This window comes from Pan troglodytes, chromosome 4, assembly GCF_028858775.2.
Source record: "Pan troglodytes isolate AG18354 chromosome 4, NHGRI_mPanTro3-v2.0_pri, whole genome shotgun sequence".
NCBI classification, from domain to species: domain Eukaryota; kingdom Metazoa; phylum Chordata; class Mammalia; order Primates; family Hominidae; genus Pan; species Pan troglodytes.
Genome location: NC_072402.2, coordinates 176,491,570 through 176,506,308, shown reverse-complemented (window position 1 = coordinate 176,506,308; position 14,739 = coordinate 176,491,570). Strand labels below are relative to the sequence as shown.

At 43.8% G+C, this 14,739-nt stretch overlaps 1 protein-coding gene across 2 annotated transcripts; it reads right to left on the bottom strand.

Moving 5' to 3' along the window:
• Nucleotides 1-500: 500 nt before the first annotated feature.
• On the bottom strand, nucleotides 501-11,106 carry ZNF879 (zinc finger protein 879). Of its 2 annotated transcripts, none has more exons than NM_001243856.3 (5): nucleotides 10,977-11,106; nucleotides 9,845-9,912; nucleotides 7,280-7,406; nucleotides 6,751-6,846; nucleotides 501-2,683 (listed from the first exon to the last, which is right to left on the bottom strand). In NM_001243856.3, the coding sequence occupies exons 2-5, from the start codon at nucleotides 9,875-9,877 to the stop codon at nucleotides 1,248-1,250; spliced, it is 1,692 nt and encodes a 563-aa protein (NP_001230785.2). In that variant the 5' UTR covers nucleotides 9,878-9,912; nucleotides 10,977-11,106; the 3' UTR covers nucleotides 501-1,247. The 2 variants fall into 2 exon arrangements, with proteins under 2 accessions (NP_001230785.2, XP_063666242.1); XM_063810172.1 differs by lacking the exon at nucleotides 10,977-11,106 and adding an exon at nucleotides 10,247-10,824.
• Between the last annotated feature and the right edge of the window lie 3,633 nt (nucleotides 11,107-14,739).

The window sequence follows — 14,739 nt, the reverse complement described above, 5'->3', positions numbered from 1 at the left end:
CTTAGCACTTTATGAAATGGGTGGTTTCAGCCCTGAAGTGCTTGCCCCCTCCTGATAAACTTGGCTAAACTAGATGTTAGCCTCTCTAAAGCCCAACAATTTTGACTTGTGAGATAACTGTTTTTAGCTTGCTAATCTTATGATTCACATTTTAGAAATGCTGAAATGAGCTAAATCACTTGTTGAAGAGTATAAGTCCATTTTCTGGAAGAAAGAGCATCTGAACTCAGAGCCTAAATATTTGCCCAGTGACCTTTAGAGTGTGGGGAGAAAGTGAACCTTGTCTGATGAAGGCGAAAAAGTGGAAGTAAGGGTGAAAATCATCTGGTTCATTTTACCTCCAAGGATGATGACCTGAGTTCTACATTGTTCCTGGGCCTTCTGGTGGCTGCTAACCAGAAAACTCACAGAAGCAGGCAGACCCTGGGAGCTGAGCTGTGCTTGCTATTGGCTACATTCTGAGATAATTTATAACATTTTTCAGTAAATTGCAAACGCAGTGGTTGTCTGAATGACCTTTACTTATCAATTTAATACAGCAAAGGTAATCACTTTTAATGAGAAAAACAAGTGAAATACCATGCGTTCTGTGACTTAAAGTGACTTTAGATCTGACTCAGAGTTTGGAACAAGTAGTCAGGAAGAAAACTCAAAGACAGTACGTCTGCATAGTTTATGGAGTGATTTTCTTCTCAGGTGAATGGCTTAGGAAGCAGAGAAACAATTCAAAGTCTTTACCATGAAGTGCAGAATCTGCTTTAAGATTATTAAAAAACATTTTAGTGACAGTGAGGTAGCTATGGGTCACCTGTACATATTTCTTTTCTAAAACATTCTTTCTAGTACCACTGGCTTGCATAATAGTTTCAAAAAATAGATTCCTAGATTTATCTGTCTCTGGATTTTATGGCTGTACTTGTACATAAACAGCAGGCTTCCCAGTGATGCTCAGGAAAGCTGGTGGCTGTTATCGTACATCACTAGACAATCAAATACTAACCCTGCAATCTTAAAAATTCTCCATTTCATGGTAATAACTTAAGAACATATGAATAAACATTTTATAGAAGCTTTTCTAGCATTCCCAAGGTTACCCTGCATCATGAAGTCTCCGATGTTTGATGAGGTCTAACACTGAAGTTTTACCTATGATTAACTACTCTTCATCACTTTCTCCCCACAATGAATTTTTTGATATTCAGTATGGAATATAACTTCAGTTCCTACATGCATTTATACAGTTTTTCTCAATTATGAGTCCTTTGATGATTAGTAAGAGATGAGCTCTGACTAAAAGCCTTCCCACATTCTTTACATTTATAAGGTTTTTCCCCTGTATGAATTCTCATGTGTGTCATAAGGGATGAACTCTGTCTGAAGGCTTTCCCACACACTTTACAATTATATGGTTTCTCTCCAGTATGAATTCTCTGGTGCTGAATTAGAGCTGAGCTTTGGTTGAAGGCTTTCTCACAGTCATTACATTTATAAGGTTTTTCTCCAGTATGAATTTTTCGATGAGTATTAACGCCTGAGTGGGAACTGAAGGCTTTTCCACATTCCTTACAATTATATGGTTTCTCTCCAGTGTGAATTCTGTGATGTATATTAAGCCGTGAAATCCAAGAGAAGGCTTTCCCACATTCATTACATTTGTAGGGTTTTTCTCCAGTGTGAATTCTTTGATGTTGTATGAGAGCTGAGCTTTGGCTGAAGGCTTTCCCACATTCTTTGCATGCATATGGTTTCTCACCAGTGTGAATTCTCTGATGTATGATAAGGGCTGAGTGATAGCTGAATACTTTTCCACACTCATTACAATGAAAGGGTTTCTCTCCAGTATGAATTCGATGGTGCCTACTTAGCCGCGATATTGAAGTGAAGGCTTTCCCACACTGAGTACATTCATACGGTTTCTCCCCAGTATGAATTCTGTGGTGCTGAATGAGAGATGAGCACTGACTGAAGGCCCTCCCACATTCATTACATTTATAGGGCTTCTCTCCTGTGTGGATTCGCTGGTGATTATTAAGAGATGAACTACCTTTAAATGTTTTTCCACATTCCTTGCATTTATAAGGTCTCTCTCCAGTATGCATTCTCTGGTGTCCAATAAGAGATGTGGTGAAACTGAAGGCTTTTCCACATTCACTACATATATAAGGTTTCTCTCCTGTATGAACCCTCAAGTGCTGAGTTAGGGATGAGCTTTGGCTGAAGGCTTTCCTACATTCCTTACATTTATAGAGCTTCTCTCCAGTGTGGATTCTCTGGTGTTTACTCAGGGAGGAACTGTGGAGGAAGATTTTCCCACAGATATTACATTTATAACATTTACGCACTGTGCTGACCCCCAGTTGTTTAAAGAGAACTGAATACTGCTGTGAACGGGGTCTCCTTCCTCTGGAAACTATTCTCGGTTTTCTAATAAGCGATGATTTTAGACCAAGGGTTTTCCCAAATTCAACACCTTTAAAGCTCCTCTCCTTCATGTAGACTTTTTTGATGGTAACTAACACTTTACTGAAAAGTCTGTTCTTTTTGCCTTGTTGCTTCTCTAACTTATCTTCATTTATGTAGGTTTTCTCCAACTTGAAGTCAAATGCGCCATCAATTATGAGTTTTTTCATGACTTCCTGATTTTCTTCTTTAGAAACTATGGTTTCAAACAAGCTTTCCCATCCTAAAGTAGACAAAACATATAAGTCTCTCTTGAACTGAGAATTTTAAAAAGTGACATAAAAACGCACAAGGATAGTTAAAAAATATAAAGCCTTGAAATCTTAGAGAAGGATGGGAAAAAGAAGAGGAGGAAGGAAGCAGGATGACAGACGTGTGGGTGGGAAGGGTCTGAAGAAACCTACATATAGGTGAGCTGAGGAAATTAGGGGACAACAGGAAGAGCCAGGCTTGATCTATTAACAAAGCACAGCTCGCTAGGCTATGAGGCCCTTCTGAACACAGCCTGTGTCCCTCAGCGTCATCTCCCAGGGCAGCTACCAGTGCACTCAGGTAAATACCAAGGGAAAAACTGCAGAGGGGCTAAAATTAAATGAAAGAGAAGAGCTCCGCCAAACACAGGATGTCAAGCAGTGCTGCTCTAGACCTCCTCAGAATGCTGTAAATAATGGCATCCACTTACTCAAGTAATACCTACTGAATGCCTACTGTGTGCTACGCAAACGTTAAGACTCTGAGAATGACAGGGCACAAGCCAGACAAGGGCCTACTCTCAAGGTTTTCATTCTGGCACTGTGATACAATGACCAAGTAACAAATCAACAGCAGTACAAAGGAGCAATGAGAACTGTAAGAAAACACAAACGAAGCACTGTGTAATAAGAGTGAATAGGCAACTATTTTAAACTGGGTGATGAGAAAATGAAATTAAAGATGAGATCTAAATAACAAGCGCTGGCCAGACAAAAATGTGGGTATAAAGGTGATTCCAGTCAGAGAGAACAGTAACACAAAGGCCCTAGGCAGGAATAGCTTCCTGTTTTCCAGGACATACAGCAGTCCATGGTAGCTGAAGCAGAGTGAACAAGAAGAGTGTCACAGATGAGGAAAAGAGGTGGGCCAGGCTATATCGTGGAGCATTTTCTAGGATACAGGAAGATACTGGAAGTTCATCAGCATCACTGAGGGCTAGAAGGGACATGAAATGACGTGGTTTTTGTTTAAAAAGGATCACTTTGGTTGCTGTATGAAAAACAAACTGTAATGGGGCCGGGGAGAAAGAGAACAAGGGCAGCTGCAGAACAGGCAATGAGGCCGCTGCACTCTTCCTGGATGAAGATGGTGGTGGCTGGCACTGGCATGTGGTGATAAGAGATGGAAAGAGGTGGGCGTATCTGGGATGTTCTGCAAGTAGCACTGGCAGGTATCTTCACCTACGAATAGAGCGCAGAGGCAATGAAAGAGGGGACTCAAGGATGACTCCTAGCTTTTGGTCTGGGCAACTCAATGGACACCAACACCATTATCATGATATTGGGGAATACTGGGAGAAAAGAACATTATTGAGAGTAATTTTTTGTCTACCTTTTTGGTTACTTAAGATACAGTACAAGAAATGGAATCATTGATTCAAAAGAAATGTATTTTCTTTTGTATTTTATGAAACAGCTTTTATTTTCTTAACTACAAAAAAAAATCATCATTATAAGAAAAACGCAGAAAACTATAAAAATGAACATATAGCTCACCCATAAATACATCATGCAATTGTAATCACTATCATATGTGGGACGTAGCTCACCAGAATTTTCTGCATATAAAAAAATCACTTAATTAAAAAATTAAAATGGGTTGAAATTAAGCTTCCTTTACCTCCATTTCACTTAAAAATCATGAGCTTCTCTCCATGTCAATAAATGCAGGCTGATATCATCATTTTAATGGCAATATAATATGTCCAATGCATGAAAACATCATCATTTACTAAATCCCTTTTTGAGAGTCATTTACCCTCCTCCTTTTGTGGCAGTGATGCCTCATGTTATAACAAACATTCTTTTACAACATCTTTGTAACTCTGCACAGTTATCTGTGCAGAAATTATCTTAAGATTTCTAGACTTGGAATTGATTTTAATAAAACCAGACCATCCTCAGAAAGACTACCAGTTGCAGTCCCACTAACGATACTGCTTATCACTCACAGCAGTGGCAACACATTGGGTATCTATTTCTTAATCCTTGGTAATAAGGGAAAAATGGTAACTTGTGCTTTGTTGGAATTTCATTGATTTTAATTTAATGAAGTTGAATAGTGCTTCAAAAAATCCCTTGTGGATTTTTAATCCACATGCCTGGCCTTTTCAATCACAATACTCATGTCTTTGTACTGTGATGATTTACTCTTGGTACCTTTGCCTCTTTATATTATGGCTTTGTATTCCCATAACCATCTTAGCAATATTAGTAACAGAGAAAAACTGGTAACTAAAATTTCCAAAAGGAAGACTGTTTAATTGGCTTAACATACAATATAGTCCTCTCAATGAGGTAGGCCTCTATTCACTGAGGGCTGAATAACTGAATGACATTCACAATTAAAACAGGCTCAAGAACAAACTGTATAATCAATCTTTCTGTATCTCTCTCTCACTGTGTCTGTCTCTCACACACAAACACATTTAAACAAATATGCAGTTTGAATGGGTAATAAACAACAATAATTGATCATAGTTGGTAAAATTCCAGGTGACTTTTTTTTGCTCCTATTTTTACAACAGCATGTAGAATTTGTACAAATTTAAAATAATTAATTTTTAAAAATGCTTGTAAAACAACACTGACAATGCGATACCAATGATTTATTTGCCAACCAGAAAGCTCAGAGCGAAATTTGAAACTCATTTATAGCTACCATTCTGGTCCTTACTACAGATCTATTTATTTTCTAGATGTCTGATTGAATTTCTATTTTATTGTGTCACTACTCTTGCAGTCAATTGCCTCACATTGTTGGTGGAATGTGGCAGAAACAAAAGATCCCTGAAATGAAAGGAAGGACTGAGTCTTCAAAGCAAAGAGGCCAGTAAAGTGCCAAAGAACAAAGAAAAAAAAATACTCTTTCATATAACCTAATGAAAAGTCTGAATTCCAAAGATAAAGATGATGTCCTATAAGATTCCAAAGAGAAGACAGAAAAGAAAAAACAAGTTACCTATACAGGAGATAGAATCTGACTAATGGGATTACTTGTCAGCAGCACTCCATGCCCAAAGACAGTGGAGCAGTTTGGACAATGCAGAGAGGAAAAAAAAAAAAAAAGGATGCCAGAATTCTAGATCCAAAACACAAATCTCAGAGGAGAGAAAAGAACAACTGATTTTTGACACGTACAGATATTGCACACACGAACCTTTTTTGAAAAACGTTACCCAAGAAAATATTCTAGTCGAGCCAAAGGGAAAAATGTGAAGACAGAGTTCACGAATGGAAACGCAAAAGTGAACTGGCCCAGAAAGCCCACGCCCTGCCCAGGTGAGAAAAAAACACCAGACACGTGGTAAAGCTCAACAGAGGCCTCCTCTACTGCCAGAAGCATAGACAGAATTCACAGGAGAATGAATGGGGAAGCTGATAATGCAGTCATCCAAGGGCGTATAGGGAAAAAGTGATATGCCTTAGGAGCTGGGATCTGGGATGCATTATTTTCTAAATTTTCACATTAAAGAGAAGAATAGCATGATGAGTATCCGGAAGCCGACTCACATTCCGTAACTGTTACCGTTTGTCACACCTTCTTTCCCTCTTTCATGTATGTAAATACATACACATATATCTGCTTTTTTTCCCCTGTTGAACCATGTATAATAAGTTGTACACCAAAGAAATCAAAGCAAAAGATGGTTCCAAGATGAAACTATGAGGGATGTATTGTAGTGATTAAAAAAAAACAATGTAATGTTCAAGCCACTAAGGAAAATAATTTAGGAAAAGAATCAATCCAGTAAAAGCAAGGAAAAAGGAAGATAAAAGAATTATAAACCTTTACACATGATATACTGTATTACATATTCTGCAAATTACAAGATATCTGAAAACAGTGCAACCCATATTGGGAGAATTCAACCCTCCTCTGAACATGATGGATCAAGTAATCAAAAGAGAAAGGATCTGCCTTCCCAGCATTCCCCCCTGGCCTGGCACATCAAGGAGACCCTTGAGCGCAGCCTCCTCGCTGTGCCCTGGCAGTGGGAAAATGTTATGCCCATCTCCCAATTACTCTGTCACTCACCGAGATGTGCGCCTTGGGGAACTCCACTCTCCACCATCCAGGGGTCTTCTCCTTGCTCTAACTGGGAGATGACCTTTGGCTTGGAAAAGAGAATCCCTGTTCATGAACAAGAAAGAGACGTGAGCGGCCATCGTAGCAGGCGGGTCCAGCCCCAGAGTGCCCCGGGCAGAGGGGCAGTACAGAGAAGGAGGAGGCTTGTTCCGAGAGAGGCTTCAAACTGGGCTCCTAGAGGACAACCAGGAGGTGGTCCCAGGAAGCAAGTCAGGGCTCTGCTTGTGCACTCCTCTCAGCAGGAACACCGTGTGGGGCTCAGGGAACAGAGCTCGGTGGGCAGAAGACAGGAAAAGCAGAGAAAAGACCCCTTCATCAACTCTACTAAGCCAAGGTCTCTCCGTACAACCAAGGGGAATGGCAATGGCCACTCTTGGAGCCCACCTGTGAGCCGACCTGGCCAAGCCCTCCAAATGGGCCCCTGAGGGTGCTAAGGTGCTCTCCTGGCAGATTCTGCATCAGGAGGAAAGTTCCTTACCCAGTGAGACCAGGATGCTGTAGTTCTCCAGCATCACCTCCCGGTACAAGGCTCTCTGGGCAGAGTCCAGGTGCAACCACTCGTCCTGGCTGAAGAACACGGCCACATCCCTGAACGTCACGGACTCCTGGAATGGCAAACCCACTCCTGTTCATCCAGGACCGTCCCCACAACGGGACGACTGAGAAGCAACCCTGTCACAACTTAGGGTTCTAAGTATTTCAAGTGTTTCTGGACAACTTTTCAGTTACCAAGCACACATTTATCATTTACCTATGGTGAGTGAAACACCGTCCCCTCAGGAAGCTTGAACACAGAGGCCAAACAAGAGAAGCACCTGAACCCATGAAACAAAATCAGAGCAAGAAAACACTGAACTTTAGATTTGGAAACGTCCGATCACCTAGACCAAACCCTCATCTTACAGGTCACACCCGACAGTCAGGTTTCGGAAGGAGGCACCAGCGCATTCACTGAGGGAGATACAGGTGGAACGCCACCAGGCTTGCTGGGAAAGGCGGTCACTGAGTCCTAGTTCTGCCTCAACTCGGGCCATCTCTGAGTCCTGGGAAAGAGGACACTGACATTCACAGTAGGGAAGGCTATGAGAATGTTCCAGGCATGGCTGTGTCAGGAGAGGTCCCAGGTGGTGGGCTACATAACCTTTCAAGCCAGAGGAGAAGGCTATGGTCAGGAGTCTCCCTCCCCACCCCAGAAGCTCCTGTTCTTCTACCTCTCTCCTCCTTCACTGGATGGCATGTCACTGCTCTGAACTAGGGCCATCTCCCCTTCTTTTCTTGAGAGTCATCTTCTTGGCTGGGCACAGTGGCTCACGCCTATAATCCCAGCACTTTGGGAGGCCAAGAAAGGAGGATTACTTGAGCCCAGGAGTTCAAGACCAGCCTGGGCAACATAGAGAGATCTCATCTCCGCAAAAAATAATTTTTTTTTAATTAATTGGGTGTGGTGGCATGTGCCTGTAGTCCCGGTTATTCAGAAGGCTGAGACAAAAGGCTTGCCTGAGCCCAGGAGGTCGAGGCTGCAGTGACGTGTGATCACACTACTGCACTCCAGCCTGGGCAACAGAGTAATATCCTGTCTCTTAAAAAACAAAACAAAACGAATCATCTTAAAAAAGCTTACTAGAAAATTCTAAAAGATCAATAAGCAAAACAACAAGAAGTGTTCATCTAACTTTCTACCACCAGAAAAAGTTAACTTTTTGCTATGTCTCTTCAGGTGATTTTCATGCAAATATGGTTCTATATTTAAATAAAAACAAAATCACATTATACAAATAACAGCATCCTGGTCACCACTGTTTACATGCTGCCCAGTAGTTCAGTGTACAGATGATCTAGTTTATGTAACTCCCCTAGCACTGGATGTTTAGGTTGTCTGCACTTTGTTCGTACTCTAGAAATGCTGAATTGAGCATCCTGTACAGAATCACAAAGGCGTACAAAGCTTATCTCCTTCAGACATATTTTTCTTTCTTTCTTTTTTTTTTTTTTGAGATGGAGTCTTGCTCTGTCACCAGGCTGGAGTGCAACGGCGCGATCTCAGCTCACTGCAACCTCCACCTTCCGGGTTCAAGTGATTCTCCTGCCCCAGCCTCCGGACTAACTGGGATTACAGGAGCGCACCCCCAGACCCACCACACCTGGCTTTTTTTTTTTTTTTTTTTTTTGAGACGGAGTCTCGCTGTGTCACGCAGGCTGGAGTGCAGTGGCATGATCTCCGCTCGCTTCAACCCCCGCCTCCCGGGTTCAAGTGATTCTCCTGCCTCAGCCTCCAGAGCAGTTGGGACTATAGGCATGCACCACCATCCCTAGCTAATTTCTGTATTTTTAGTAGAGACCGGGTTTCACCATGTTGGTCAGGCTGGTCTTGAACTTCTGACCTCAAGTGATCTGCCCGCCTTGGCCTCCCAAGGTCCTGGGAATACAGGGCCTCTCTTTTTCAAATTCCCAGTGTTAGGAAGGAATTATTTAACTCTTCCGTGTCTTTGTCCTCCACAGGGCAAAAACACCTGGATCTTTCACAAAGCTCTGGTAGTGGCAGTGGCCTGGCTTTGGAGCCCCATTAAATTCTTTGTCAAAAAGTATGAGACTGGGGGCCGGGCGCGGTGGCTCACGCCCATAGTCCCAACACTTCAGGAGGCTGAGGCGGGCAGATTGCTTGAGGTCAGGAGTTCAAGACCAGCCTTGCCAACTTCTTGAAGCCTGGTCTCTACTAAAAATACAAAAATTAGCCGGGTGTGGTGGCACACATGCCTGTAGTCCCAGCTACCAGGGAGGCTGAGGCTGCAGTGAGCCATGTCCGTGCCACTGCACTCCAGCCTGGGTAACAGAGTGAGACCCTGTCTCAAAAAAGGGAAAGAAAAAAAAAAAAAGCATGAGACAGGCTCTGAGGCAAGGGAAACACCTTCCTTCCAGAGTTTCTCAGCTACCAAGCCCTCTGGTCCTTCCCTGAGCTTCACTGGGTAGAGAAGCTCAACAACAGATGAAGAAGTTTACCACGTCTAGACCCTGAAGGCAGTTCAAGCAAAAAGCCTTCACTCACCTGTACATGGGCTGGCAGCAACCTCCTTGCCATTTCTCCCTCCCTGCTGCCTCTCTTGGAGAAGGCACCTGGAATGGAGAAAAAAGCTGTGAGGTCTTTTCATCCAGCCTGCATGCCCACCCTCATTAGGCCAGACCAGGTTAGAAGCCATAAGCTGAGCACCTGCACAGAAGGAGCCTGGAACTGCCCAGGCCAGAGGGGCCCTAAGTTCGGCCACTTAAACCAGTGTGGGAAGCAGGTACAGAGTCACCGGGCCTGCTACCTTTCTGCCAGTGCTTTACGATAAAGACGAATGGAGCGAAGTGATGAAGACAATCTGCTGTGCCTTAACAGGGTCAAGGGCAGAATCAGGCAAGGCTCATCCAGATAAAGTAATAGGAAATGACACAATATTCCACACACCTGCACTTGGATGTTGTTCAATACGAAAAACAACAGTTGAAGAACGGATGCTCTTTTTTTAGGAACAGCCAACCAAAAATTAGTCCTCTTTTCTTCCTCTTATTAAGATTTACTTCCTTTATCAAAAAGTTATCAAAGCTGCTTAAAAGTAGCGTTACCCATTCTCCCTGGCCCCAAAAAAACAAGGGCTCAAGAAAATAGCATCACTGGCTAGAAATTGATTTAAAATTTAGAGAAATGGGAAGAAACTTAGCAAGTAGACATGGTTACGGTAAATAAAAAAAGAAATAGTTAAATCACTCTAGGACTGGCTGTAGGAAAACACCGCCAAACGAGCAAGACTGCCAAAAACGAGTAAATCTAAAGTTTAAACTCCGGGAAACGGAGTAGGGGGAGGCTTAAACCCACAAACGCTAAGAGCGGAAAACCGCCCGGAGGGCTCCGGACCCTGAACCGAGGCGGCATTTTGCAGTTTCTTTTCTGGAGCCGTTTCCCCCGGAGTCCGGCCCAGGCTGCGGCCCAGGAGTCCAGCGGCGTCGACGCGCCCTCCCGGCCTCGCCAGGCCCTTCCCAGGCCACGCCCCCTCCGGGGCCGGGTTCACCTGCCGAGGCCGCCCCGGCTCGGACGCCCGGAGCCGGGGGCTCGGCAGACACGCGCAGAGGCCAGCCCTCGTCCTGGTCCCGCCGCGGCAGCCGCACGCCCCGGGCCCGCCCTCACCGGCAGCCTGTACCTGGGCCCGCCTCGGCGGGGGGCGCGCAGCTCCACACCGCACAAGAGGCGAGCGGAACACCTAATTCAGAGACGTTTCCCGTCGCTGCCGGGCGCAACTGCGCCTGCGCGCCGGAGAGCCGACGGGTTTCCCTGGCTGAACCGCAGCGTTTGTCCCTCCGGACTTCATTTCCCAGACGTCACTGCGGCACCACCACTTACGGTGTCCGAGAGGGAACCACAGCGCCGAGAGCGGAGAACGCGGTCGGGCTGTGGAGTTCGAGAAGGCTGAAGCCGAGTCCCTCAGCTTGGGCTCCAACTACTCTCCCTCCGCTAAACCACCCATTGTATTCGTAATTAGAATGACAAAAATAGTAAGACGGAAAAGTGAGTATGAATTTTTAAATCTGGAAGACTAGCCGCTGCTGATTATTCGCAGGTGGTGACAGAACTGTTACAGTCCATTCTGCGATTTTAATTAAAAATGAATTATGTCTAAATTTTATAATCTCGGCCGGGCGCGGTGGCTTATGCCTGTAATCGCAGCACTTTGGGAGGCCGAGGTGGGCGGATCACAAGGTCAGGAGATCGAGACCATCTTGGCCAACATGGTGCAACCCTGTCTCTACGAAAACACGAAAAATTAGCCGGGCATGGTGGCACATGCCTGTAATCCCAGCTACTCGGGAGGCTGAGGCAGGAGAATCGCTTGAACCTGGGAGGCGAAGGTTGCGGTGAGCTCAGATCGCGCCACTGCACTCCAGCCTGGGTGACAGAGCAAGACTCTGTCTCAAATAAATAAATAAATAAATAAATAAATAAATAAATTTTTGTAATCTTTACATATTTACTGGCACTCAGAGTAAAACAAAAGCATAAACCTAGTATTTCCCTCTTCATGGCACTCACTTCTTTTGAAGTGACTTCTTTAAAACGTAAAATAAAGCCCAACTCCCAGCGCTATCATCACAACTGCATCCTCGGTGACCGGCACTGTACACGCCAAATACTATGTGCTCAGAAAGTGTTGATTTTTAAAATATCAAACATTAGGGTTTACAGAGACAAACCTAAACACAAAGGGTACTTGAAGATAGAAAATGCAGAGATGGACTAAGAGATGTCAGGTAGATAATATGAAAAAGAAATCTTGGATCACGATGTTACAACAATACAAAGATTATTGCAATGTAAAAATAATTAAATCGAACAAAATGGATGTTTTATATTGTTAAAAGATAATAATGCACATCACTAATCATTAGGGGAATGCAGATCAAAGCAGATCAAACATCCACTGTGATTTCACACTCATTAGGTTGGCTATTATAAAATTTGGGAAAAAAAGAAAACCAGAAAACAATCCTTGTGCCTTAATGGTGGGAATGTAAAATGGTAGCGCTGCGCTGGAAAACGGTATGGCAGTTCCTCAAAAAAAAATTAAATGTAGAATTAACACATGGGCAATTCCATTTCTGGACCATATGTTATTTCTATATTTAATTATTATTTTAAAATAATAATAATAAAGATATGACAGTTATAGACCATTATTGACAAAACAACATAGCATTGAGATTTACAAAGTAAAAGGTGCCAGACTGAGTACCCATGATTACCTCCCTTTTTCTCTTCATATTCTTCAAAGTAACCCCAAACACATATAATTTTCAAAGGAGCAAATCTCATGCAACTCTAGAAAAATACCATCAGAACACCAGAAATTGAGGAAACATTTGGAAGACATGCAGGAGACATGTGCTCTGATACCCAAAATCTAATAAAAAGATTCAGAAGAAAGCAGAGAAAATGGGGAGGGGGGAATAATAACAAATTGATTACATACAGAAATAGTGATAGAGGTATAGCAGAAAACACATTCAAGCTGAGGAAGCCCTGAGTCTTCAGAGTAAATAAAATGCAGGGTGTTTGGCATAATGAATGAGCTAGGGTAGGGATGGCCCATAAAAAATACATCCTCGATGAAATATCACATCTCTGAGGATAAATAGGAACCCCTAAAAGTGGCCAGAAAAGACGGAATAAAAGGTTGGCATGTGTTATTTGCTACAAGTCACAGAAGCTGGAACTGCTCAAGTTGGCTGAAATGAATAAGGAATAGCAAGAAATCACTGGGGCAGACTCCGGCCAGAGAAGAATCGGTGGTTCTGTGATGTCAGCAAAAACCAGGTTTTGGCCGGGCGTGGTGGCTCAAGCCTGTAATCCCAGCTATTCGGGAGGCTGAGGCAGGGCAGTTGCTTGAACCCGGGAGGCGGAGATTGCAGCGAGCTGAGATCGCGCCACTGCACTCCAGCCTGGGGGACAGAGCGACACTCTCAGAAAAAACAAACAAACAGGTTTCTTCCTTTTCTCCACCCTGATCCTCAGGAGCTGGATGTGATGTGGATATGTAAACAAAATCTAGGTTCTGTTGAGAATTAGGAAGGCGAGAGGATATTAGGTAACCAAGAACGTCCACTACTCTAGACAAACCAAAGAAAGTGCAGCTGACATCAGGCTTCTCAGCAACACGGGTTCTAGAAGATGGTGTGGAGCAGTGTCCTCAGATTTCAAACAGAAGATGATTTGGAATTTAAATAGAGTACTATAGATTCTGTAGAATACTATCACCTTCCAATCTTGCATTGGATTGTGAGTGAAGCAAAGGCATTTGGAGGATGAAAGTATTTACATAGATTCCAATTCATAGAGTATCTCTGCTAGAATTAGTAATGAATGTAACTCATTTAAAAAAAGAAGAATCCCGCCGGGCGCAGTGGCTCACACCTGTAGTCCCAACACTTTGAGAGGCCAAAGTGGGCAGATGGCTTGAGCTCGGGAGCGCGAGACCAGTCTGGGCAACGTAGTGAAACTCCATGTCTCCTCACCCCCCTCCAAAAAAAAAAAACACACACACACACAAAAACAAAATTAGCCGGGCATCGTGGCGCACGCCTATGGTCCCAGCTACTGGGGGTTGGGGTGGGGTGCTGAGGGGGGTGAATCACTTGAGCCAGGGAGGCAGAGATAGCAGTGAGCCGAAATTTCACGACTGCACTCCAGCCCGGGCCACACAGGGAGACCTGTCTCAAAAAAAAAAAAAAAAAAAAAAGGCCGGGCGCGGTGGCTCACGCCTGTAATACCAACACTTTGGGAGGCCGAGGTGGGCAGATCTCGAGGTCAGGAGATCAAGACCATCCTGGCTAACACAGTGAAACCCCATCTCTACTAACAATATAAAAAATCAGCCGAGCGCGGTGGCTCACGCCTGTAATACCAACACTTTGGGAGGCCGAGGCGGGCAGATCACGAGGTCAGGAGATCGAGACCATCCTGGCGAACACGGTGAAACCCCCGTCTCTACTAAAAATACAAACAAATGAGCCGGGCGTGGTGATGGGCGCCTGTAGTCCCAGCTACTCCGGAGGCTGAGGCAGGAGAATGGCGTGAACCCGGGAGGCGGAGCTTGCAGTGAGCCGAGATCGCGCCCCTGCACTCCAGCCTGGGTGACAGCGAGACTCCGTCTCAAAAAAAAAAAAAGAAAAAGAAAAAGAAAAGAAAAAAGAAGAATCGAAGAAAGTAAAACTTGCATGGATTACAAGAAACTGTAGTAAGTAAATCAACAAGTAAAACGTATCTGAGTCAAAATGATTCTTAAGGCATTTTGAAGGTAATTTAATAACAGGATGAAAAACCCAGATGATCACAAAAGAGAGTGACAGTGAAGGAATAGAAGATGCGATGGCATGCTAAGGTTCTTGTCTTATTCAGGGGAATAGACATAG

Excerpts from the sequence above, each read along its gene's own strand:
- ZNF879 (NM_001243856.3), bottom strand. The coding sequence starts at position 9,877 with ATGGCAAGGAGGTTGCTGCCAGCCCATGTACAG. Across the intron at positions 7,407-9,844 it reads TGCTGCCAGCCCATGTACAG|GAGTCCGTGACGTTCAGGGA; the intron begins GTGAGTGAAGGC and ends TTGCCATTCCAG. Across the intron at positions 2,684-6,750 it reads TCCCCAAGGCGCACATCTCG|GATGGGAAAGCTTGTTTGAA; the intron begins GTGAGTGACAGA and ends TGTCTACTTTAG.